The sequence below is a fragment of the Balaenoptera borealis genome (genome assembly GCF_965194805.1).
Source record: "Balaenoptera borealis genome assembly, chromosome: 8".
NCBI lineage: Eukaryota > Metazoa > Chordata > Mammalia > Artiodactyla > Balaenopteridae > Balaenoptera > Balaenoptera borealis.
Genome location: NC_138865.1, coordinates 117,307,913 through 117,331,910, shown reverse-complemented (window position 1 = coordinate 117,331,910; position 23,998 = coordinate 117,307,913). Strand labels below are relative to the sequence as shown.

The 23,998-nt window shown below is 53.7% G+C and overlaps 1 protein-coding gene across 3 annotated transcripts in view; it reads right to left on the bottom strand.

The window, feature by feature from the left end:
• The window catches only part of LAMC3 (laminin subunit gamma 3), a 61,202-nt gene extending 45,190 nt beyond the window's left edge, over nt 1-16,012 (bottom strand). For all 3 annotated transcript variants that reach the window (XM_082400695.1, XM_082400696.1, XM_082400697.1), the window contains exons 1-2: nt 15,574-16,012; nt 2,253-2,557 (exon numbers count right to left, since the gene is read on the bottom strand). In XM_082400695.1, the coding sequence (XP_082256821.1) occupies nt 2,253-2,557; nt 15,574-15,949 (681 nt within the window). In that variant the 5' untranslated portion in view covers nt 15,950-16,012. The remainder of the gene's footprint in view (nt 1-2,252; nt 2,558-15,573) is intronic.
• Between the last annotated feature and the right edge of the window lie 7,986 nt (nt 16,013-23,998).

Sequence of the window (23,998 nt, the reverse complement as noted above, 5' to 3'; positions counted from 1 at the left end):
TCCTCAGAGGAAGCGCCACCCTGGGGGTGCCCAGAGGGGAGAGAAGGGGAGGGGGGGCTTGGCTTTTTTTGTCCTTCTCTGACCTTCTCTGTCCTTCTTCTGCCTGGGGGCTGCAGGGGTCTCATTTCTGAAAAGCCTGTTTTTCCGTTAGGGACAGCATCCAGGACATAAGGGGCAACAAGCCAGGGGGCCCCTCTGTCAAGATAGCACAGATGCAGGCAGAGCAGGGGCCCGGCCCTTGTGCTTGTCTTCAGATGACCTTGGCCGATGTTTTCTAATCTACAGAGCTTGGAGCCCCATGGAGAAGAAATTGTCATTTTCAACAGAATCATGTGATGATCAAAAGTGAACGTTTTTAATGGGATAAGCAGGGCCTGGGCGTCTGGAGATGAGACTTTGTGCCAGAAAGGATTAACCTTGCCTGAGAGAGTTCTGACCTTTGCCCCCCACTCCTGGGGGGTCACCTGCAAGCCCTCAGAATGTCCTGCTTGATAAGAGTAACTTTGTTCACCCGGGGCCCTGGGCCACCCCAGACGGTCAATGCTGACAATGTGATTTATGGGGAGGCCTTGGGCCGCACAGAATCAGCCTGCTCTCTGGAGGGGCTGGAGATCAAGGTCAGCCATAGGCAGTCTGCCATGTGCATGTGGCTGACCCCCAATAAAAACCCTGGACTCTAAGGCACGGCTGAGCTTCCCTGGTTGGCAATGCACTTGTCACATCTGTTGCTGGGAGAAATCAGCACTGTCCCCACGACTCCACTAGGAGGACACCCAGAAGCCCCATGCCTGGTCTCTCCTGGACCCGTCCCATGTGCCTGTTCCCGTCCCACGTGCCTGGTCCCGTCCCACGTGCCTGTTCCCGTCCCACGTGCCTGTTCCCGTCCCACGTGCCTGTTCCCTTTGCTGGTTTCAGTCTGGATCCTTTCATTGTAATAAATCATCACCGTGAGTACAGCAGCTTTTCTGAGTTCTGTACAGAGTCCTTCCAGTGAATCACGGAAGCTGAGGGTGGTCTTGGGGACCTCAAGCCAGCTGACACCGTGTTTTCTTGTGCTTCACAGCCTGGGTGGGGCACAACCTCTTTCTGGGCCTCAGTGTCCCCTCCAGAAACAAACAGGATTCTAATCCCAGCCCCCTCATTATCCCAGACAGGCAAAGGAAATGCTCTGAATATGTCGAGGGAAGAAGATAGCAGTTTTTCTCGGCAGAGGCCTGTCGGAACCCAGGGAAGTGGACTAGAGTGCCGTCCAATGCCCCGAAACATCCAACAGACCCACCACATCCATAGATGAACCGTCACTGACGCACAGAAATGTGGACACGCGCGGGTGCTTATACTGGTAGGGCCACAAACCTGAGTAGACCCAGGTGGGCAGGATGGGGACCCCGTACGGGTGCACACAGCCACAAGCCTGCCACGCTCTCTCTCTGCCATGAGGATGAGATGCGTGAGCTACCACGAGCTCTTATCTTCAAAGCGTGAATGAGCATCTCTTCTAGGACACGCACTGTGCCGGTCACTTTATAGTTGGCTGTCCAACGTGGCAGCTGCTGGCCCCATGTGGCTGTTTAAACTTCATTAAAATGAAATAAAAATGCAAATGCAATTCCTCAGTCGTGCTAGTCACATTTCATGTGTTCTACAGACACACGTGGCTCGTGGCTGCCATCCCGGAGGGTGCTGCCAGGGATCATTTCTGTCGCTGCAGGAAGTTCTGTTGGCTAGCTCTGCCTGACAGCACAGATCCCAGGACTCTACGACTCCAAACTCACGTTCTTTTCGCGTTTTCCCTCTTATCGCCGTCACAGCCCTTGGAGACACACAGGGCAGGCAACGCCATCCATCACAGAGGGAGGAAGCGGGGCTCCCAGCAGGGAGTTCTAGCAGAAGCTCCAGCTACGAGTCAGGACCCTCAGGGTCTGCGCTGGGCCCTTCCACCAACCCACGTGTGCCCTTGGGAAGTCCTTTCCCCACTCCGGGCCTCAGTTTCCACACCTGCCTAAGGAAGGGGTCAGCTGAGTTGGTAGCTGTCACAGGGCACCCTCTTCCCTCTATTTCATTATCAGTCACCCACAAAAGATTCAGATACAACAAAAGCTTCTGCTGTTTCAAATCTGAAAACCGTGGGATCTCTCACAGTCCCCTGTATCCTCCTGCCCTCTTAGACCTCCCTGTGGTCCCCTGGACCCGAGTGTCCAGCCCAGCCCCTGCCCCAACCCCGCCCCCGCCCAGCCCCACTCCTCTCCGACCTGCAACACGGGGCTCTCCTCAAAGTTGTAGGCACTGGGCCGGCCCTCCAGGGTGGAGAAGGCCACGTTGCCCCCGCTCAGCGGGGAGATGTCGCTGAACTCGGAGGTGCAGAAGGCCACGCGCTCGTCCTCGCCGGGGCGCAGGTACTGGCTCTCGGGCTGGCCGTAGGTCGTCTGGCAGGAGGCGCTGTAGTACTGGTAGGGCTCCCAGGGACCGCCGGCCCGGCTGCGCTTGTAGATGGCGAAGCTCTCAGGGCGGCTGGTGTGGAACTTCAGCCGCACGTAGGTGATCTCGTAAGCTTTCCCTGCAGTGGGAAGACGTGGACCCATTTTACAGAAGGGAAGGGAGCGTCAGAATCCTGGTCCAGGGAGAGCAGAACGGCTGTGCTGCATATACTATCTTGGATGGATCGTTAGAGGCCGCCTGGAGCACTGTGCTGGGTGTGCCGTGATTAATGAGTGATGCCTGTCAAGGACACAGGAGAGGACAATGCTGGCATGCTTCCCAAGCACTTGCCATCCCTTAACTAGGCCCGTTTGTCTCCCTGCACAGGAATCTGCAGTCTAACACCCCTGACAGGCAGCCATCTCTTTTTGCTCAACTATCTCCAGCAATGGGATGTTGCCACATCCTGAAGAAGCCTGCTCTACCATTAGAAAGTTATTTCTTTTACTACGCTCCAACAAAGCCAAACCTTCCACCTGTGCCTTTTGGTCTCATTCCCTCCCAGTGATTTTAGACCCCTGGAGTCTGGAGATATGCCTGTTTCAAGGCCCCCTCAATCCTAACACAATCCCCCCTGAACCCCTCTCTTTCTCCTGCTTCCATCTAATTTCTGTTTGATCCAAAGTTCTTAAGAGAAGTCTGTATCTGTTGGCCCCATGGTCTCATCTCCCAATTTAACCCTCAGTCCACTGCAATTCAGCTTCTCTGGGCCACTCAACAGAAACTGCTCTTGCAAAGCCTCCTCCCCAACAGCCCCTTATGGTCACAGCCAGGGGACCACACCTTGCCTTACTTCCTGGGCCATGGGTCATCCCTGTTTCTTGGAAGCCCCCTCCCCCAGGCCTCCGTGCAGTCCACACTCCTGGCCCTGCCTCCTGGGTCTTGCTCCTGGGCTGCTCCTCCCAGCCCACCCTGGGTCCCCTCCTTGGCCCCCTCTGCTCAATGCCCCCTCTCCCAGTGGCCTCTCCATCTGCTTTAGTCCTGGTCCCCTCCCCCACCCTGCTGACATCAAGATGTGGGATCTTCAGGCCCCACCCTGCCCTCCTCTCTGCCCAGCTGCCACCTTTGTGCCGCAGGAGCGCTCACAGTGGCCCCAGATCCACCACAATCACTCAGAGCTGGGAGGCCGGGATGGGAAGGGAATGTGGCTGGGGAGCAGGGCGGGTGGGGAGGACAGCCGCCTACATCCTCACCTGCCCCGACAGGTGTCAGCAAGCAATGCCTAAGAACAGAAAAACCCATGGACTAAGGAACGAATGAATGACCAACAGAGGGAGCCCTCCCATAAATTCTACTATTAGCAGTCGACTCACATTCCCCAGAGCAGCACAGAACTTCTCTGCACCCCTTTCCCACATCTGCTTTCTTCCCTCTGGCTGTTCTGCCCTGGTCCCAGATACCCCAGGAGGCCTTTCCCGCTGCTGCCACCTCTATCACTGTCCACAGTCTTCCTTACGCACTGAGGAGAAGTCACTTCAATCCTCTGTTTAAACATCTTGGCCCAATGTGAGAGCTAAATCTATAAAACTCTTAGAAGAAAATATAGGAGTAAATCTTCATGACCTGGGTTAGGCAAAGCCTTCTTAGATGTGACACCAAAAGCACAACTGACAAAGGAAAAAAACAGATGAATTGAACTTCATCAAAATCAAAAAATTTGCGCTTCTAAAGACACCATTGAGAAAAATGAAAAGCCAACCCACAGAACAGGAGAAAATATTTGCAAAGCATTGTATCTGGTAAGGCATTTATCTAGAATATTTAAAGAATTCTTACAACTCAAAAATAAAAAGACAGATAACCCGGGAATTCCCTGGCGGTCCAGTGGTTAAGACTCTGTGCTTTCACTGCAGAGGGCACGGGTTCGATCCCTGGTCGGGGAACTAAGATCTTGCAAGCTGTGCAGCGCAGCCAAAAAAAAAAAAAAAGATAACCCAATTTAAAAATGGAAAACAGAAAAAAGGATCTACATAGGCATTTCTCCAAAAAAGATATATCAATGGTCAACGAGCGCATGAGAAGATGCCCAACATCATTAGCCAGACCAAAACCAAAATGAGATACCACTTCACTCCCTTAGGATGGATATAATAAAAGAGACAGACAAAAATAAGTGTTGGCAAGGAGGTGGAGAAACCGGAAGCCTCGTACACAGCTGGTGAAGATGTAAAATGGTGCAGTTGCTTTGCAAAGCAGTCTGGTGGTTTCTCAAAATGTTAAACATAGAGTTACCACATGACTCAGCAATCTCACTCCTAGGCGTGTACCCAAGCAAAATGAAAACATATGTCCTCACAAAAGCTTGTACACCAATGTTCAGAGCAGCAGTACTCATAAAATCCAAAGAATGGAAACAATTCAAATGTTCATCAACAGATAAATGAATAAATAAAATGTGGTATATCATACAAAGGAATATTATTTGGCAAGAAAAAAGGAATAAAGTACTGACACATGCTACAATGTGGATAAACCTTGAAAATATTGTGATAAATAAAAGAAGCTAATCCCAAAGACTATATAATGTATGATTTCACCTATATTAAATGTCCTGAATAGGCAAATCCAGAAAGACAGAAAGTTGGTTAGTGGTTTTCAGGGCCTGGGGTGTTGGGCGAATACTTGGCAGGGGGAGGTGACTGCTAACGGGCAAAGGGTTTCTTTGGAGGTGACAAAAATGTTCAAAAATGGATTGTGGTGATGGGTATACAATTCTATGAATAATACTAAAAAGCACTGAATTGTATGCTTGAATTGGGTGAATTGTACAGTAAATTATATCTCCATAAAGCTGTTACATACATTTTTAAAAATTGGTCCTCACATCCATTAGGATGGCTATTATTTTTTTAAAAACCAGATAACAGGGACTTCCCTGGTGGTCCAGTGGTTAAGACTCCACGCTCCCAATGCAGGGGGCCCGGGTTCAATCCCTGGTCGAGGAACTAGATCCCACATGCATGCCGCAACTAAGACGCGGCACAGCCAACATAAATAAATAAATAAATAAATAAAAATCAATATTTTAAAAAATAAGATAACAATAACAAGCATTGGTGAGGATGTGGAAAAGTTGGAACCCTTGTGCACTGTTAGTAGGAGTGTAAAATGGTGCATTTGTTTTGGAAAATAGTTTGGCGGTTCCACAAAAAATTAAAAATAGACTTACCATATGATCCACCAATTCCACTACTGAGTATAGACCCCAGAGTATTGAAAGCAGGGTCTTGAAGAAATATTTGGACACACGTGTTCATAGCAGCATTACACACAATAGCCAAGATGTAGAAGCAACCCATGTGTCCATCAACAGATGATGAATAAACAAAATGTGGTCCAGGGACTTCCCTGGTGGTGCAGTGGTTAGGAATCCGCCTGCCAATGCAGGGGACACGGGTTCGAGCCCTGGTCCGGGAAGATCCCACATGCCGCGGAGCAACTAAGCCCATGTGCCACAACTACTGAGCTTGCACTCTAGAGCCCGCGAACCACAACTACTGAGCCCTCGTGCCACAACTACTGAAGCCCGCACGCCTAGACCCCGTGTTCCGCAACAAAGAGAAGCCACCCCAATGAGAAGCCCGTGCACCGCAACAAAGAGTAGCCCCCGCTCACCACAACTAAAGAAAGCCCGCGCGCAGCAACGAAGACCCAACGCAGGCAAAAATAAATTAATTAAAAAACAAAATGTGGTCCATCCACCCAGTGAAATTGTATTCAGCCTTAAAAAGTAAGGAAATTCTGACACATGTTACAACATGGATGAACCCTGAGGACATTATGTGAAGCAAATTAAGCCAGTCATCAAAAGACAAATACTATATGATTCCACTTATATGGAGCCCCTAGAGGAGTCGAATTTATAGAGACAGAAAGTAGAATGGTGGGTGAGGGGGGAGAGCAATAGTATTTAATGGGGACAGAGTTTCAGTTCAGGAAGATGAAAAAATTCTGTGGGTGGATGGTGGTGAATATACAACAATAATACAACAATGTGAATATACTTAATACCAGTGAACTGTACACTTAAAAATGGTTAAGGTAATAAATTTTATGTTATGTGTATTTTACCACAATAAAAGAAAAAATTGGGGCAAAAGTATACATATTGGCCCCTTGGGAATGCAGTGTGGTGACACAGATGAAGGGCCATAAAAATGTTCCTGGCCTTTGGTGAAAAACAAAAAAATCCCACTTCTGGGAATTCAAACAAGACATGGAACCTAAATCAAGAAGTTCATCAAGGAATTTTTTTATAATAGGGAAAAAACTGGAACCATAAAGATTCAATAAATTGTAGGGCAAAAACTCACAGGATGATTGAAACCACTGAAACAGTTGACAATGAGTTTATAGTACATGGGAAAGTGAACATGTTGAATGAAAAAAAGACAAACGATCTTACGTTTAGAATCATCAGATGATATTTAAAAATCCCTAAAGAACAAGCAGAAAAGAAAGACATCGAACGCATAAGCATGACTGTCCTCAGGGCAGAGGACTCAGTGACTTTTCTTCCCTTTTCAAGTGTTCTACGTATTCCCAATTTTTTCTCACAAAGTTTGTTCTAATTTAAAAACTGGAGAAAACACAAATTAAAAAAAAAATTTAAAAAGCAACCGCCTTGCCATGTTCTGTTTTAAGATGTTTTTCAAAGTTACATTGCAGCACAGCCTGGCACTGTCACTCCAAGTCCCTTAAAAGAAAGCATGTGTCGCCAACGGAGCCAGTGTCTGAAGCGGCCGCTTCTGTTCTGAGCAGGCGTCAGACCTCGGAACCAGGTGAGGACTTGCCCCGGGTGTGCGTTCACGAAAGGATGCTGTGTGCAGGTCGCCGTGGGTCCACAGGCCCAGGTTCCTCTATAAACATCTAGCAGCCAGACACCTCTCAGGAGGGGAGCTTGGAGCCACTTAAAAGGTAGCTGGCAGCTAGAAGCGTGATTGGAAAAAGGCAGCCACCGGGATTTCATGCAAATGAACAACATCACACACTAGGAAACATGGCGGCTTTTCCCTTTCCTTGCCAAGCCAGGAGGTGAGAGAAGATGCAGGAACATCACAGAGGCGCGGCAGGGACTTTCTGTTACAAGAGTTAATTAGAAGGGCTAAGAAAGCAACTTAATCCCTGCTTTGCGATGAAAAGATTTCTGCCAAAGGCAGCCCGAAGGCTGGGGAAGGAACTGGCCCTGAGATCTAAACAGTGACAAGAATTAAATTTGCAGCCTCAACCCAGACCCTTGCAAGCTCCAGGGGCCAATGAGGCTTCAGGGTGATTGAGACAGGTGTGCTCCCATCAAAAAAGCTGGGCCAAAACGTCTTCCCCACCTGTTAACTGTGGAGCGACACTGCTTGGGGCCACATGGATCTCAACTCCCAGCCACCCAATATGCTGTTCCCTCTGCCTGGAACGCTGTTCCCTCCGCTCCTCACCTGGCTGGCTCCTGTGCATCCCTGCTCATCCCACTGGTTTAGCAGACTGATCAGATGCCCCAGCCTGAGTCCTGCGTGGAACACCTTTCTCCCGCCTTCCCTGATGGCTACTCATCCCTGGAGCTGTGGGTTAGGGTGCCTCACTGGTGCTCCCCAGCTGCCCTGAGCCTCTTCACCCTGTTCTGTAAAGACCTGCTCATCCCTCCCACTAGTCTGTGCCCTCCTTGGGACGGGGCAGTGAATCCTTAGAGCTGAGCACAGTGCCTGGTACACAGTAGGTGCTCCATAAATGCTTGCCAGATGAAGCATGATTTGTACCTTCAAGGAGGTTATAATCCAGTGAACAAGTTCAGACAGGCAGGCCTGACAACATGACTGAGGCTGTCACAGTGTTCTGCCAATCACGACCCCCGAATGAGTCTGTTTAACAACAGCCAGCATTTAGTGAGCACCTACTATGTGCCAGGCACCTTGTTAAGTGCTCTATGTACACTCTATCTCAGAGACCCCCAAACAGTTCCATAACCGTGCACATCTTACTAACAAGGAACCCGAGGTTCAGGCAGGAGAAAGGGTCTCGCACAAGGTCACGTAGAAAACAGCCGAGTCTCTACTCAACTACAGGCTTGTCTGCCCCCAAGTTGCCGAACCAGCCACCCCTCCATTCAATGCTCAGAGAGAAAGGGCTGCCCAGGAAGGAGGTGCCAGTGCCCATGAAAACTGCAGAGGTCGCCCAATCCAGCACCAGGAGCACCAAGCTATGTCCTCTCCAGCCAGCTGGGACATAAAGCCCGACAGGAATGACACCAGGGCGGTCATAAAAGCAGGCTGGCCCACATCCGGCACTGACGGAGCAGAATGAGCTCCGAAGGAGAGGCTTATTTTGGGAAAAGGGAAACAAAACAAAGCCCTTTAATTGGAGCCATCTGGGGAGCAGTGGCCTGGGGATGGGGCTGGAGGGGACAGGGTGGGGAGCTGAGCGGAAATGCGTGGCCGAGGCTGCCCTGCCCACCGTGGGCATGAGAACCAGGTGGGGAGAGCTGCTCCCAGCCTGCAGGAGGCATCTCAGCAGGGCTCCTCCGCCCTAGCATCTGGCCATCCACTCTTCTCGTCTTCCTCTCCCACCCTAGCTCTTGGCAATTTGGGGCTCGCTGAATCCCTGTGAAGAGCTGGGGAATCCCTGTGACCACAATGCCAGACACCATGAGAGCCTGGCTGAATCAGAGCTAGGCCCACGACAGTTCCCTCACCTTTGGGCCAAGAGTCTAAACCCCAAATATGGTTCAAGATTGTCAAGCCTATTGTTTAACCTGGGGAGAGTGAATAGATTTCGTCTGATTGATTATTGCCTAGGGCTTTGTGTTAAGAAGGATTCTGAGGTCCAGTCTGAATGGAGCCATGACTGAAATGTACAAACTACAAGTCTGCAAAGAGAGGTGTCAGGGCATTTAAGACCATTGCAATAAATCAGGGAACAGATGAGGGGCTGAGTGGGAATGATGGAGAGGAAGGCAAAGACAAGGAACATTCCAGACAGTGATCTAGTGATCTGGCGAATGCTGAAGTGAAAGGATGAGGAGGGAAGAATTGCAGCGGATTCCTGAGTTCCTTGCTTTGGTGCATGGAGAGACGAGGGGGAAGGAAGAAGGGTGCCTTTACTTTTTAATTTTAAATATATATATAACATAAAATTTACCATCTTAATCATTTCTAAGCATATGGATCACTGGTATTAAGCACATTCACACTGTTGTGCAACCGTGGCCACCATCCGTCTTCAGAACTTTTTCATCTTCCCAAACTGAAACTCCACACCCATTAAACACGAACTTCCCATTCTTTCCTCCCCCAGTCCCTGGCAACCACCATTCATTCTACTTTCTGTCTCTATGAATGTGACTCGTTTAGGGACTCATATGAGTGGAATCATAGAGTGTTTGTCCTTCTGTGTCTGGCTTATTTCACTGAGCATAATGTCTTCGAGGTTCATCCACGTAGCAGCATGAGTCAGAATCTTCTTCCTTTTTAAAATTTTATTTATTTATTTATTTATTTATGGCTGTGTTGGATCTTCGTTTCTGTGCGAGGGCTTTCTCCAGTTGCGGCAAGTGGGGGCCACTCCTCATTGCGGTGCGCGGGCCCCCCACTATCGCGGCCTCTCCTGTTGCGTAGCACAGGCTCCAGATGCGCAGGCTCAGCAGTTGTGGCTCACGGGCCCAGCCGCTCCGCGGCACGTGGGATCCTCCCAGACCAGGGCTCGAACCCGTGTCCTCTGCATTGGCAGGCAGACTCTCAACCACTGCGCCACCAGGGAAGCCCTCCTTCCTTTTTAAGGCTGAAAAATATTCCATTGTATGGCTATGCCACATTTTGCTTATTCATTCATCAGTGGACACTTGGGTTGCTTGCATTCTTCAGTTATTGTGAATAATGCTGCTATGAATATGGTTTACACGGTGCACCTTTACTTTTGGACCCTAAGTTTGGGGCCCTTGTGTGACATTCAGGGGTCGACTTTCAGGAGGATGCTTTAATGACCTGGTCAAGGGCTCAGGTGGGAGACTGGGCTGGAGGTGCGGGTGGAGCCCCAAACGTCGACCATGATCCCAACAGGCAAAGCCAGGGGCATGAGATGCGGAGAGGGCACAGCTGGTGGCAGGGTTGGCGGGGAGATGAGAGAGAGCAGGGGAAGGGAGGCGGGTGAAGCGGCTGGAGCCCTGGGGTGCCCAGGTGCGGGGCAGGGCCAGGAGGAAGGGTGGGACCACAGCTTAGGAGTCTGGGATGTATCTGGAAGGCTGGGGAGTTATTCATTCATGCGTTCATCCACTCATTCCTTGTTTCCAGGGAGGAAATACAGTGTAGCCATGATGTGCTGGGGTTCACATCCCCACTCCACTGCTTAGCAGCTCTGTTGCCTTGGGCAAAATACCTAACCTCCCTCCAGTGAAATGGGCAAGTGTCTTGAACACAGTGACTCCATTTCCCCATCTGCAAAATGGGCATCACAATAAAAGGGCTTCATGAGTAAATGCCTGCAAAGCACTGACAACAGTCCCCGGCACATGCACGACTAAATGCTGTCATTCCATCCATCCATCCAACCAACAGCACCACTGTGCAGGGGGCCCTGCGCTGGGTGCTGGGGTGCAGCTGTGAAAACAGGCATCCCCTCTGTAGCCTGCAGCCAGTGACGGACACAGACAAACCAAAACCTCACGCTCATGATCTAGACTGTGACAGGGGAAGGGTGAGGGGCTGCAAGAACACGCAGGCAGGCTCTCCGCCCAATCCTGGGGGCTGAGGGTTTCCTGCAGGAGGTGACCTCAAAGCCTAGTGGGGCAGATAGTGGCTTGTCTGCTGTTGCATCCCCAGGGCTTGGGACAGGGACTGGCACGCAGTAGGCACTAGGCTGTTTTGTTTATGAATGAGATACGGGTTATCCAGGAGAAGGCGGGAACACGAAGTTATGCCGGGCAGATGCAACAGCAAAGGCAAAGACCGGGAGGAGAGATGCAGTCTTGGCCCATCCTCAGCCCTGCTGAAGGGCAGCTGGTGCAGCCAGAGTGGGAGCGGAGGGAGGGGAGATCTGGAGGCTGCCTGCATCCTTCCTGGGCTTTGGGACTTCCCACTCCTGCAACTGCTGGGTCCATCCTGAGCCCAGAGGGGGGCGAGGCGGTCAGGACCAGCTGGGCCCACGGCCATGGGGGGCTGCTTCTGTGGTAGAGGCTAATCAGGGCTGCTGCCTTGACCCCTGACCTGACTGGGGCCCAGCATTCCAGCCAGAACCCCCAGGGAGAAGGAAGGAGGACTTGGCGCCCCGGCGCTGGCCTCGTCCAACGCAAACACGGCCACCCACTCGACAGGAAGACGCAGTGGAGCCAAAGCTCAGGAGATCCAGCCGGCGTCAGGCTCCACAGGGGCCGGCAGGTCCTTCTGACGTCCAGCTCCCACTGGGCCAGTCCCCGCTGTCCTCTTGTCCCCTCCGCTCTGGCCATCCAGGCCGTGCAGGTCCAAGAACACACAGAGCGGCCTCCTGGCTCCCCTTGACCTGGAATGCCCTCCACTCTTTTGTCAACTCCCACCACCCTTCAGATCTCCGAGAGGCCCGCTCACCCCGGGTGTGTCCCCTGAGCATAAATCTTCATCCACATCGTTCCCGGGGCCCAGCTCGTCTTCTGGCTCCATGAAGATGGAGCAGATGCTGAACGGATGCGGGGAGAACTGGCCCTGCACACGGGCGGCCCCCAGCCGGGATCTGAGGCTGGAGGGCGGGGGGCAGGAGCCCACCCACCATTCCTCCTGAAACCTTCCCCTCGCTCAGGGGCTCAGAACTCACCTGCTCAGGGACTTAAGGGTCTTTCCAGTAGGTTCTCAGGAATCCAAGAAAGTGTACAAGCAAGAAGGGAGACTCCCCTGAGCCCAGCCAAAAGCTGAGGCTCCGATGGGCATAAGCTGGACGTTCATCATCCCCAAGTGCAGCGCGCTGCGCGGAGGGTCCCAGGGTCTGCGGTGGGACCCTAGGCGCGGATTTCATCCTCAGAGCCTCAGTTTCCCTGTCTATAAAAGAACAAACGGGGACTTCCCTGGCGGCCCAGTGGTTAAGACTCCACGCTCCCAACGCAGGGGGCACGGGTTCAATCCCTGGTCGGGGAACTAAGATTCCACATGCCGCACGGCGTGGCCAAAGAAAAGGAACAAACGGTGCTGGGATGGGGTGCTGACTTAGTGGGGGCCCTAGCACGTGGTGAGGGCCCCCTGAATACTGTGTTACCCCTGATGACCGTCCGCCTCCCACACACCCGCTACTAGGCTCCAGCCTGCTCACTTCCCATGGCCTCCGTGGAGGCCTGGGAGCCACCAGACCCCGCTGCTGCCTTTCATCCCAGACAGGAAGCCTCAGCTTAGCGACAGGACTCGGGGATTTGGAACAGATGTCTGCGAGCTCGCAGGGGGCTGGGAAAGCAGCGACCTCCATCCAGGGCTGACCGGCCGCCTGTCCCTCCCCCGCCCTCACCCCACTCCCTCCAGGAGACCGGGGCCAGAGCCGCTGCCCACTCCTCCCTCCAACAAGGTCAAGGAGAGAGGGGGCAGAGCCAGCAGAGGCGGCCTGAGGGCTAGGAGAGGCTTCCCTGCCCACCTTGACTGAGGATCCATCAGGCCCCCACTGGGAATACCCTGATGATCCCAGACCTCTTCTTCCCCTGATATTATGCAATGTGTGGCTCAGAGTGGAGAAAGCCAAATTTGAATGGAACCAAACGTGGGCCACGTCTGGGGCTGCTGTGGGTCCCCAGAACCCCTCCTGCATAAATGGGACCAGGGTCAGGATGTCTTTTGGGAGCCAGGTGGGCGAACATTTCTCAATCCCTTTGGAAGAGGCCACCCCAAGGGGAACCTCAGCCTGAGCCGCTCTCAGCAGAGTCCTGTTGGTCACACACAAGGACTGTCCCAGCTCCTGTAAGCACTTGGCCGACCTGAGCTCACAGGACCTGCACGCTGCCCGAGAAGTGGCAACTCTCACCCCATCTGACAGGGAGGAAACCGAGGCACGGGGAGGGGGTGGCGTTTGCCCAGTGAGTGGCTGTGCTGGGCCTGAGTGCAAAGCCTCTTCGGTGGCCTGGGGCAGGCAAAAGAGAGCCCTGAGCTGGGCCCGGGGCACAGGACGGAGGAGGTGACATTGTCCCTCCCTCATTCATTCACTGTGCAGACCCTTCCAGAGCCCCTCCCACGTGCCTGGTGCTGCACAACACAACGGGAAGAACAATGGGGTGTGTGTGTGTGTGTGTGTGTGTGTGTGTGGCGCAGGGACTGGCACACACCAAGTGTAAACGGGAACTGCCCCAAATCAAAACACGTAGACCCTCTCCCGCCCGCTCCCGCCTCATCTGTGCCTGGCCTGAGCCCCTCGTCTGCCCCGGGTTCCACCCACACAAGCAACACATCAGCCAATCCTGCGTCCACTGTCATGGAACAGACTGTCTCCCACAGACCCTATCCTATCCCAGATTCCTTCCCCTGTGGCCTTGGGGTCCTGCCAGGCCAGTCCAGCCAGCTCCCCCAACCTCTCTCCCCCCACTGGTTTCCTGTCGCACGCCTGGGTAGAGACCCTGTCCCATCCCATCCGTCCCATCCCATCGACAAGCCCCACCTGGAGAGCCTGACAGGTCAATGGGTGGTAACAAGGCCTCAGAGCAACCGAGCTTCTTGGGGTGGCGGTGGGTACCAGCCTGATCTTCTGAGAAGGCTCGGTGTCCCCCCTACCACTTCAATGCCATTCCCCAGCCCTCCCCAAGGCACTGTCACCCAGAGCTAGGAAGAGCCGACTCCACCGATGGGTGGAATTCATGTCAAGGAGTTTATGCTCTGATCTTGGATACACACGGATGTCAGTATCATTTAGCAGCTGTGTGTCTTTGGGCAAAAGACTTAACCTCTCTGAACCTCAATGTTCTCATCTGAAAAATATGGATACATTCCCATAATTCCTTATCAAAACTGTTTGGCTCCAGATGTAGTTTAGAATTCAGAACTCTTCAGACTTTAGAGAGATGATGCAGTCCTTATGCCATGGATTGTGTTAACACCTCCAGCTGGGTCTGGGGCTAACAGCCATGTTCAAACATCTCAGGAACAGAATGTATGACTATTCACTCTAGGATCAACAAGGTCTATAAGTAGCCTCAGGTCAGGTTTAGCAGCCGAAATGAGTTATAAAAATACTTTGAGGGGCTTCCCCACTGGTCCAGCGGTTAAGACTCCATGTTCCCAGTGCAGGGGGCCTGGGTTCGACCCCTGGTCAGGGAACTAGATCCCGCATGCATGCCTCAACTAAGAGCCCTTGTGCCACAGCTAAGACTCACCGCAGCCAAATAAATAAATAAATAAATATTAAAAAAAAAAAACTTTGAGTTTTCAGAGCTTTGGGAGATTTTGAACCCACAGATAAGGGAGTGTGGACCGATGGAAACACTCCCTCCCTGAAAGGGCTATGGAGCCGGGGGTTGGGGGGAGGTGGTTATTCCCATTCCCTGAAATGGGGGAGGTGCCAGGAGTGAAGTGCTGGGTCCAGACTCAGGATTGTGATTCCCGGGGACCTAAGGGCTCTTGTACCTTGGCATGGGATTGGGTGGAGGGAGGCTTGGGCACAGCAGAGAGGCCATGCCATCCGGTCCAGTTACCCAACAGCCGGGTGAAACTTGGCTCCTGCCCTGAGGGCAGCCTTCCCAGTGCTGAACACACTGGCTCTATCCCCAAGATCACTCCCAGGGACGGCACACAGCCTCAGGGATTCACTGAACCCCAGAAGTCAACCAGATGCCCCAAGATTAGGAGCCCCTGCCCCAGAGAGCTGACTAGTTCACCCCCTGGTGGGTCACCTCCCTTCTTTGCCCACAACAGCTCTGGGTCTAGGATGGACAATCATTACAGGGCATGGTCCTTGCACCCAGATCCACTGCTCTGTAAAGGGCTCCCAGGAGGCTTCCCACCCCTCCCAGCCCCAAGAGACACCCATCAGTCTATCCTTCCAGATAGTGGGGGGCACAGGTCCCTTTCCTGAGGCCCCCCCATATCTGGATCCCACAGCTAACTCAGGGCGCGCAGCCTCGAGCCCCCGATGGTGGGCACAGGGGACGAAGTGATGGCGGTGCCCTGAGCCCGCGCTTACCCAGGTTGAGAGTGATGTTGACCGAGGTGGGGTACTGCACCCCAAAGGCCATGGACGGGCTCTGCCACCAGGTGCTGTCGTCCTGGCTGTGGAAGTCGGTGAGGTAGGAGGCGTTGTGGTGGCGCTCGGGGTCGGCGGCGTCGCAGCGCTGGCACTGCGCCCCCACTCCCTGAGCGCCCACGTGCGGGCAGAAGTCCTCGGGCGGGTGGCCGCACGTGTGGGAGGCCTCGGCTAGCCGGCCGAACGCCGCGTTCTCGAACACGGGCAGGCAGCGCTGCGGGCGCCCCGCGCCGTCGTAACACGCGCCCATGCCCGCGCCGGCCGCCCGCGGCGCCAGCAGCGCCAGACCCAGCAGGAGCGCGGCCACCGCCGCCATGGTCCAGGGCACCGACGCCCTTGCGATCAGGCAGTGCGCGCCCGGCTCTGCGCGCCCGCCTCGGCTCCGGCTCCGGTGTGCGCGGACCGCGCGCGGGGCCCCAGGACGCGCCTCCCCCGGCGGGCGGGACCCATGGCGGGAGGGAGGGACTGACGGTGGGCAGCGCCCCCCAGCCTCCCGACCGCTCCGTCCCTGGGCGCTCACCCCCACCTGGTGGTCGTGCCCGGGAGTGCCCGGCTTGGGAGTCAGCCCCAGCTGCCTTGCCCTGGCTCTGCTAGGGGACCCTGGCTCTTTGAGCCTCGGTGTCCTCGTCTGTAAAACGGGATTGGTAATGATGCAGGTTCATTACCGTGCTTGTGAGGTTTCAATGGCTGTTCATGACATGGAAACCGCTCACTAGTGCCTTTCAAGTCCTGGAATAAAAGGGGGCATCAGGGTCTTTACCTGGTCTTTCCCGTTGCACGTCTCCTCCCAGCAATAAAGTCACCCTAGGGGTAGTTCCTTAAGTTTCCACTGTTCCGTTAACTCTGAAAAGTGCTTCTGCTGCTGGCTATTCTCTGCTCTCAAAGCAGAGATTCTGACATTTGTGACCAAGGATACCTGGTCTCATCACAAACATCACCTCAGAGAGAGACCTTCCCTCCCCCACCCGCAGGAGATGCCCCCTTATATGCTCCATTCATTAAAATTAGTAAATCAAAGGAGAAAGCCAGATGCTCATATCAATAGATGCTAGAGAAAACACTTGATAAAACTTAGCAGCCCTTCCCAGAAAAACTCTAAGGAAAATAGTAATAAACTTCCTAAACATGCTCAGGACTATTTTTCAGCTGCAGCCTTTGCAGCTAGGTGCTTCCCACCCGATGTTCTTGCTTGAGACTGGGAAAGTAAAAGTGGGCAGAGGTCATCCTCTGCCCTTCTGGTGATTTTTTCTGGTGGCAAGTGAGGTCACAGAGGAGGAGCCTTTCTGCATCAGCGTGCTTCCCATTCTCCAGCTCTGTGGGGGTTGAGAGGGCTTTGTGTGGTGGTAGCAGCAGCCGTGGCATCTTGACTCCTATTTCTGCCCCCTGGATTGCAGTTACAGAGTGAGCTCCCAGAGCCTCAGGTGGTGGCAGCTTCCCGGGCGGGTCAGTTCTGCAATGCCCTGGATGTCAGCACTTCCAGTGTCCTTCCATCCATCCCCTGAGCGCTTACCTCTCTGCATTCAGTCCTTCCTGTTGCAAACACCTAAGCACTTGCCAAGTGCTTGGCGCTGAGCCCAGCATGGTGAGGGTGGAGAGGGTGGGCAATAAATTGCTGTCACTACAATGAAGGCAAGATCCTGCTCTCTATGAGCCCTCGGTCTGACTGGAGAGGGAGACAGGGCACTAAGAAACAGCCTGATGACATTCCAAGGCTTGTTCTTGCCTGTTTTATAAGACTGGATTGTGACCACGTGTTTTCCAGTCGTTTGTTCCTTAGCAAACATGTACTGTTGCCCACTGTGTACCCTGCACTGTGTTGGGGACACAGAGGTGAATTAGACAACCCCCACCCCACCTCCTAGTGAGGGAGAGACACCATATCCATTGATGTCCATGAAGAGGCTGATAGGATGTAACGGAAGGTGGTGCATGGGGGGCTTGGGGTGTAGGGGCGGTGGGGTGGCTAGTTCTGCCTGAAGGTGGAGGGTGCTTCCTAGAAGAGGTGATAAATAGGCCAAGTTGTAAAGGCTGAGTAGGGGAAAGGGCATCTCAGGCAGGAGGCACAGCATGTGCAAAGGCTCAGAGGTCTGAATGGGTAGGGCAAACCTGTTGTGTGTTTGCAGCTCTGGGTGGGGAGTTGGTCCTGGGGGTGAGGCTGGAGCAGGGTGCAGAGGCCAGATGATGTGGGGTGCTGGGCACCATGGTGATGAGCAGGGGCTTCGTCCTGTAGAGGATCTGCAGCTGCTGTGGGTTGTGAGTTCTTGGCGGGCAGGGACCTTGTGTGCCTCGCCCCCTGTCCCCAGGACCTGAGCTGAGTATAGTTCAGGGAATGTTTGGGGAACAAGCAGGAACCACATGGCTGGCAAAGGCTGATCCTACAGAGGCAGGGCCGGAGATGACGGCTCCTTTAAGAGACGCCAGCCTGGTGCTCCCTGACCTTGCCCAGCTCCTGGCAATGGCTCTTGAGGGGACCACACCACACTAAGGGGCCAGGATGAGGGGCTAAGTTTAGTTTGGGCAATCAGGGGAGGCTTCTTGGAAGAGGTGACAGCACAGTGGAGACCTGAAAGATGGGATGAGAGGCAGGGTGGAGAGGGAGGGCTCACACTGATGGGAGCTGACAGGGACCCCTCAGCTGTCACCCTCAGAGAACATCTTCTCCCTGGAGTTAACAAGTTCAGACAGGCCCAGGGACATGGTTGGCCTCGGGACATGCCACCCCTCAGTACAGCAACTGTCTCAACCCTCCTCTGTCCCCAGCCCGAGCAGGGCCTGGGCCTGGGATTGAGTCAACCCTGGATAGCCCTTCAAATCCAAGGGGCCCAGATGGATAAATGATGCACCCCCTTGTGGGTGGTGCAGGGGCCAGAGGCTGGGCTCCAAAGGAGGTAACAATGGCTGTTGGGACTTCCCTGGTGGCGCAGTGGTTAAGAATCTGCCTGCCAATGCCGGGGACACGGCTTCGATCCCTGGTCCAGGAAGATCCCACATGCTGCAGAGCAACTAAGCCCGTGAGCCACAACTACTGAGCCTGTACTCTAGATCCCGTGAGCCACAACTACTGAGCCCACGTGCCACAACTGCTGAAGCCCGCACGCCTAGAGCCCGTGCTGTGAAACAAGAGAAGCCACCGCAATGAGAAGCCCGTGCACCGCAACAAAGAGTAGCCCCCGCTCGCCGCAACTAGAGAAAGCCCGCGTGCAGCAACAAAGACCCAACGCTGCCAAAAATAAATAAATTTCTAAAAAAAAAAAAAAAAAAAAAAAGGCTGTCCACTCATCATTCATTCACTCGCTGGACAGACATTTACTTAGTCCACATGCCATGCCCTAGGCTGGGCACAGGGGACAGAGTGATGAATTGGTAAAACTGTCCCTGCACTTGGGGGGCGCCAATAATAAACTAGTGATTATAACACAGAGTGATATGAGCACTGGGGAAGAGAGAGTAAAGAGAAGGTGCTTACCCCAGTCTGGAGAAGTCAGGGAAGGCTTCCTGGAAGAGGTGAGGTCTCAGTTGAGACCCAGAGAGGAGGAAATATCCAGTAAAGGGGATGGGAATGAGCATTCCAGGAGAGGAAACAGCATGTGAAAGGCTTGGAGACAAAACCGAAGAACTGAAGGAAGCCCAGGGTGGCTGGAGATGGGAGTTTGGGAAGAAGCAGGTTGGGGCTGGTGGGGTGGGCAAGGGCCAGCCCCACATGTCCTGATGAAGAGCTGGACTCCACGTGGGGACTGCCAGAGAGCAGCCTCCCTTCTCCAACCTCTCCCAGGGGTCCAGGCTCCCTGTTCCCCAGTGAGAGGCTCCTGCCCTAGATCCAGCCTCTGGCCCCTGCTAGGTCCCCTCCCACTTCCTCTGAGCACTCAGGGTCCAGCACGGCAATCCTTGGGCCTGGTACTCCTTGAGCCTGGCACTCCCTGGGGAAACCCCCCAGCCGAGTCCACACAGACATGTCTCTGCTGTGCCTGACACTGCCCACACGCAGCCAAAGTCACCCACAACACAGGTCAGCCAGGAACACAAGGCCATGGAGCCCACCCTGTGGGTAGATCACAGAGCCCAGCTGCTCCTCAGTGGCTTTTCTTGTTTGTCTGCACCGCTTCCCCAACTAGGGGCCCCTGGAGGGTAGGCAGGAGGGGTGTGACTCATCCCCTGGGTGGGCAGCAAAGTGGGTGCTTGCAGAATGTCTAGTGAATGGATGAAGGATGATGAATGTTAAATGGATGGTAAGTGAATGAAAAGTACATGAAGAATGAGAGCATCTGAATGAATGGATGGATGGAGGGATGGATGGATGGATGGATGCATGGATGGTGAACGAATGGATGTAAGTGTTGATGATGATGGTGATGATGGTGACGATGATGATGGTGATGATGATGATGATGATGGTGATGATGGTGATGGTGATGATGGTGATGATGATAGTAATGCTGATGGTGGTGATGACGATGATGGTGATGGTGATGATGGTGATGGTGATGATGGTGATGATGATAGTAATGCTGATGGTGGTGATGACGATGATGGTGATGGTGATGATGGTGGTGATGATGGTGATGATGATAGTAATGTTGATGGTGGTGATGATGGTGATGATGATGGTGATGATGGTGGTGATGATGGTGATGATGATGGTGATGGTGATGATGGTGGTGATGATGATGGTGATGATAAAGATGAAGTGATGATGATGGTGATGATGGTGGTGATGGTGATGATGGTGATGATGATAGTAATGCTAATGGTGGTGATGATGATGATGATGGTGATGATGATGATGATGATGGTGATGATGATGGTGATGGTGATGATGGTGATGATAGTAATGCTGATGGTGGTGATGACGATGATGGTGATGGTGATGATGGTGGTGATGATGGTGATGATGATAGTAATGTTGATGGTGGTGATGATGGTGATGGTGATGATGGTGGTGATGATGATGGTGATGATAAAGATGAAGTGATGATGATGGTGATGATGGTGGTGATGGTGATGATGGTGATGATGATAGTAATGCTAATGGTGGTGATGATGATGATGATGATGGTGATGATCATGATGGTGATGATGATGATGATGATGATGGTGATGATGATGGTGATGGTGATGATGACAGTAATGCTGATGGTGGTGATGACGATGATGGTGATGGTGATGATGGTGGTGATGATGGTGATGATGATAGTAATGTTGATGGTGGTGATGATGGTGATGATAATGGTGATGGTGATGATGGTGGTGATGGTGGTGATGATGGTGATGATGATGGTGATGGTGATGATGGTGGTGATGATGATGGTGATGATAAAGATGAAGTGATGATGATGGTGATGGTGATGATGGTGGTGATGATGGTGATGATGATGGTGATGGTGATGATGGTGGTGATGATGATGGTGATGATAAAGATGAAGTGATGATGATGGTGATTATGATGGTGATGAATGAATGCATGCATGTGGGAAGTGAGGGCTTCTGCTCCCTGGGTTCTCCTCACACAGCCTCTGCCCCCAGTTCTGGGGCCCTTGCCCTCTCAGCAGAAAGCACAACCTGATAGCCCCCTCCCCATTTCTCCCACTGCACCTGCCACCCTCTCCTTTTGGCCACTCAGCTCCGGCTACACGGGCCTCCTTCCCAAACACACAGAGCGCATTCCCACCTCAAGGCTTTTGCACGTGCTGTGCCTTATGCCTGGAGCACTGTTCCTGCAGATTTCTGTGCCCCTCCCTGGCCCAGGGTCCCGATATGGAGAGTCCGACCCAGATCTTCGTTGACCTTCCCCTGTGCTTCCTACTCCTGCACTGTGCAGTGTGTTTCTTCCTTACCTGTGACACATACACATACTCGCTTGTTTGTCTGTGGTCTGTCTCTCCCATCAGACTGGGAGCTTCCTGAGGGTGGCAACTGTGCTTGCCCTCCCTTTCTCTGCCCAGCAGGGACACTTGTGGGATGAATCCATGGGGCACAAAGCAGCAGATGAGGGCACAGAGTCCCCAGTGGAGTGACCAGCTCCACGCAGACACTGGTCTGCACCAGCAGTCCCCACCACAGGGAAGCCGCCCTTAAACAGTAATTTCATTTCCAAGCTCTTTCTGCTGAGGACAAGGAAACGGCAATTATAAGTCAGCAGCAGAACCTAGCAAGGGAAGGGAAGGCACAGATAAGCCACATCTGCACTCCAGCTGCCCCAGGGATTCTTAACCCTTGCCATGAGCACCGCTGGAACCAGGATGCGACCCCCAGGCCTGAGTTGGGCCCCTGTCTGTCCCCAGGGCCTGGCACGACCCTGCAGAGGCTCCCATTGCTCTCAGGTAAGGGCGGTCTCTGAGACCTCAGCTCCTAAGACTCCAGAACTCCTACATCATCGGCCAGCACCTTCCGACCCTCAGACTCTCCAGGTCCCCTCCAACCCCAGGACTTTGGCACCTGCCGGTCCCTCTGCCTGAGACACTCCTCTGCTCTTCTCACCAGCCTGACGCTTGCTCCTCCTCTAGGGCTCAGACCTCAGGACAATGGCACTTCCTCAGGCTGCCCCGCCCCCTGACCTCATGGCACCTCTAAACCCATCAGTATTTTCATGTCCCTCTTTCCCATCAGGCTGCCGGTCCCAGAGGACAAGAATCCTGTGGCTTCCCGCTCTGTCCCTGACGTGCACCCAAGGCAGGGTGTACACTAGGTGGTCCATAAATAGTACAGAGTGAATGAATGAGTGAAGGAAAGCAGACTGGATGGAGGGAGGGAAGGAAGGAGACAGAAATCTGGCAGCGAGGCCCAGGCTGCAGTTGGGCTCTTCTTTGGGGGTGAGGCTGCCCGTAAATGGGGGTGAAGGCCAAGGGCAGGGAAGGAGCTCGCAAGCCCATGACCCACGACTGGGAAGTGATCTACAAATGCACCTCACCCTTCACGTAGCTTTATTTTAAAAACGTGAACCTTACAAATATCAGGGAGAGGCTGGGATTCTCAGCCTGGGACCACAAGGAGCCATTAGCATTCCTGGTGCCAGCTTAATGGGGCTCTGCAGGGGCTGTGGGAAATTTATGCCGCCTGCTGGGGCCGGTCCAAGGTCAAGGCAGGAGCAGGGGCATCTAGAAAATAAAACGGTAAAGCTGCCAAATCTGTGCCTCTCCCAGGAGGGTGGGGCACCTGGAGGACAGGGAGGTGGGCAGAGGGTAGCTCCCACAGGTGGGCGTAGCCAGGGGGACCGGGGGGTTAGAGGCCCCCCTTTGCTGCACCCTTGGATGCTGACCGCTCACCCTCCCCGCCTCAGACAGGGCCTGTCCCTGACCACCTGACACGCAAACCATCAGGCTCCTCCTCACGGGGATCCTACTAGGGGGCAGGTATCGGCCCCACGCTTCGGAAGGGGAGACTGTGGCTCAGGAAGCAAAGTAACTTGCCCAGTGTTACCTGGCTGGGAGGGGTCAGGTGGGGTTTGAACTCACTCAGTTCTCTTGGATTCTCTAGCAGCCTCTGTGCCTGCCCTCCCCCACCTTTCCCGATTTCCAGAACAAACCACGTGTAGGACAGCCCCCAGCAACCGTGTCAGATTAGAAGTCCCTCCGAGAGCATCCTGGGTGCTCTGCCTGGGCCACGGAGCACTTGCACATGCGCTGTTCCTGCCGCTGGATCACCTCCCCACCGCACCCCCTTGCTTTCCAAAACTGTGGTCGAGTGTCCGTCCTGCTCCCCAGCAGGGAAGTTTATCTCTTCAATGGAGATCATCTTTGCAAATCGCCCTTCCCGCACTGCTGTGTCAGGGATGTGCTGGAGCTGTCAGGCTTCCGTTTGGATGTGTGTGCGTGTGCGCGTGTGCACGTGTGTGTGTGTGCATTCACGTGTGTGTGCATGCATGAGCACACATGTGTGTTTTGTGAGTGTGAGCCGTGTGTGTGTGAGATCGATGTGGGGTATGGGCGGGTGTGTGTGGTGTGTGTCTGTGTGTGTGTGTGGTGTGTGCTTGTGTGGGTGTGACTGTGGTGTGTGTGCTGGGACCTGGGCTGGGGGTGGGCACAGACACGGTCTGAAGGCTGTGGAGCCCTGAGACACGTGGGGTCCAGCAGGCAGGCTCCGTGGGAGGTGGAGGAGGAAGAGTGGCGGGAACTGATGGGGGGTGAGGGACGCATCCCCTGGAGGCTGAAGTTAGTGGTGGTTGTCATAGACCCTGTGGCCTGGCCCGGCTGGGGGCGTGCAGGGCTCCAAGCCTACTGCTGGGATGGAGAGACACGGAGGACGGGAGCACCTCGCGGAGGGGGGCTTGAGGCCAGAGGCTGGCCCCTGGAGGACAGTCCCCAAGGGGCACATGGGGGCGCTGCAGGCTACTCAAATCATGGGGTGCAGGAGTCCACATGAGATGGGGGGC